Source organism: Fusarium mangiferae, assembly GCF_900044065.1.
Source record: "Fusarium mangiferae strain MRC7560 genome assembly, contig: FMAN_scaffold027, whole genome shotgun sequence".
NCBI lineage: Eukaryota > Fungi > Ascomycota > Sordariomycetes > Hypocreales > Nectriaceae > Fusarium > Fusarium mangiferae.
The window spans coordinates 22,049-23,512 of NW_024573947.1; the positions used below are offsets into that span (position 1 = coordinate 22,049).

General features: G+C 51.3%; 1 protein-coding gene across 1 annotated transcript; it reads right to left on the reverse strand.

Moving 5' to 3' along the window:
* Positions 1 to 11: 11 nt before the first annotated feature.
* FMAN_14093 (uncharacterized protein) lies at positions 12 to 988 on the reverse strand (the record flags this gene model as incomplete). The annotated part of the gene is made up of 2 exons (XM_041826007.1): positions 12 to 42; positions 108 to 988. The coding sequence occupies 2 exons, from the start codon at positions 986 to 988 to the stop codon at positions 12 to 14; spliced, it is 912 nt and encodes a 303-aa protein (XP_041691331.1).
* Between the last annotated feature and the right edge of the window lie 476 nt (positions 989 to 1,464).

Consider the following 1,464-nt stretch of genomic DNA (forward strand, 5'->3'; position numbering starts at 1 on the left):
TGCCTTTGCGGTTACGCGCTACTCGGTATGCTTCCCATGCCTCTTCGGTGTGATATAAGCTGTATTGTCGACGGAGTCGTTTTGATTCTGCCAAGGCTTCGGCACACTCTTCGTTCCACCCTGGCTTTGATCTCGTTGACGGATTCGTCTTCGGAACTGCTTCTTCGACAGCCGTCGATATGGCTGCCATCACTTCCTTCACATATCTGTCTAAAGCCGTTCTTGTTCTTGGTCTTCGCTGTGGCGGAAGCTCGCGCTGGAGACAGCGGGCAAGCGCCTTTTCATCTATGGCTTTCCAGTTCCGTCTGACCTTGGCTGGTAGTTGGACAACGGTTAGGTCTAGTGAAGTGACGATGGGTAGGTGGTCAGAATCGTGGTCCATGTCAGCTGCGGTCTCGCATCGAATTAGTCTGTCTACGAGGCCAGGTGTTGTGAGGCATAGGTCTATGGTGGTTCTTCCGTCACGTTCTTCGTATGTGATGGTACCTGGAGCAAGATTGCTGGTGAGGTAGTGATCTTCCATGATCGTGATGAGCTCGGCGGCGTTAGGGTCTGCCCGCTTCACCCGATCACCTCCCCATAGCTCGTGGTGGAGGTTGAAGTCGCCGACGATAACTTGCTCATGTTGTGATGAGAGTTCTAAGACTTGGTCCAGAAGTGGAAGCGTACCTCGTCTCTCTGGGGCGTCTTGTGTAGGGTTGTATACGTTATGTATCACGATATGTTGCTCTTCTTCCGTTCCGACTTCTAGATCTAGAGAGCAGAGATCCCTGCTTTCCACTTTGAAGTGCCACTTGGAGTGATCAAGTCTCTTGTTGATGAAAAAGCAGACCCTCGCTGGGGAATCCTGGTCCTTGTCTGGGTAGCATAAGTGAAATTTATCCTTGGCTGGATGATGAGTTGTCGTGTCAAACGGGTTCTTCCAAGGCTCTTGGATGGCGAGGATGTCGTATCGTCCTATGTCAGGATCTCGTAGAAGCGTGGCCATGACTGTGTCTCTTGACTTTCTGACGTTGTACTGTAATATTGTAAGCGTGTTTTCTATTAACATTCTTGACCGTCGATTTCCATTGACTGGCTGTTGTGCTGTGTGATCTGTCTATTGGCGTCCAGTGTTTCTAATGCTCTCCTGGACGGAGCAGCTGTTCGCCTAGGCCTCTGACTGCTCAAGTTTACGATGATCTCGTTCTCCGGACCACCTGGTGTTGGCTGATCGATACTTGAGTTTACTCTTTTCTGTTGCTTCTTTGTTGGCGATCTGCTTCGGGACGAGTTRGYGTCYCGGGGTCGACCTGGTTCCAGGATGGGTCGTCCCGTCCTAGCAATTGGGTCCGATTCGCTTTGCCGGTCCCGTGCCCTAGTTCCGGTTGTGATCCTGGGAATGAAGCTTTCCAGTTCTAAGTGGTATCTGGGTCTCGATTTAGTGGCTGCCTTGGCCTTGTTGATCTCCTGCTTCCTGGTGGG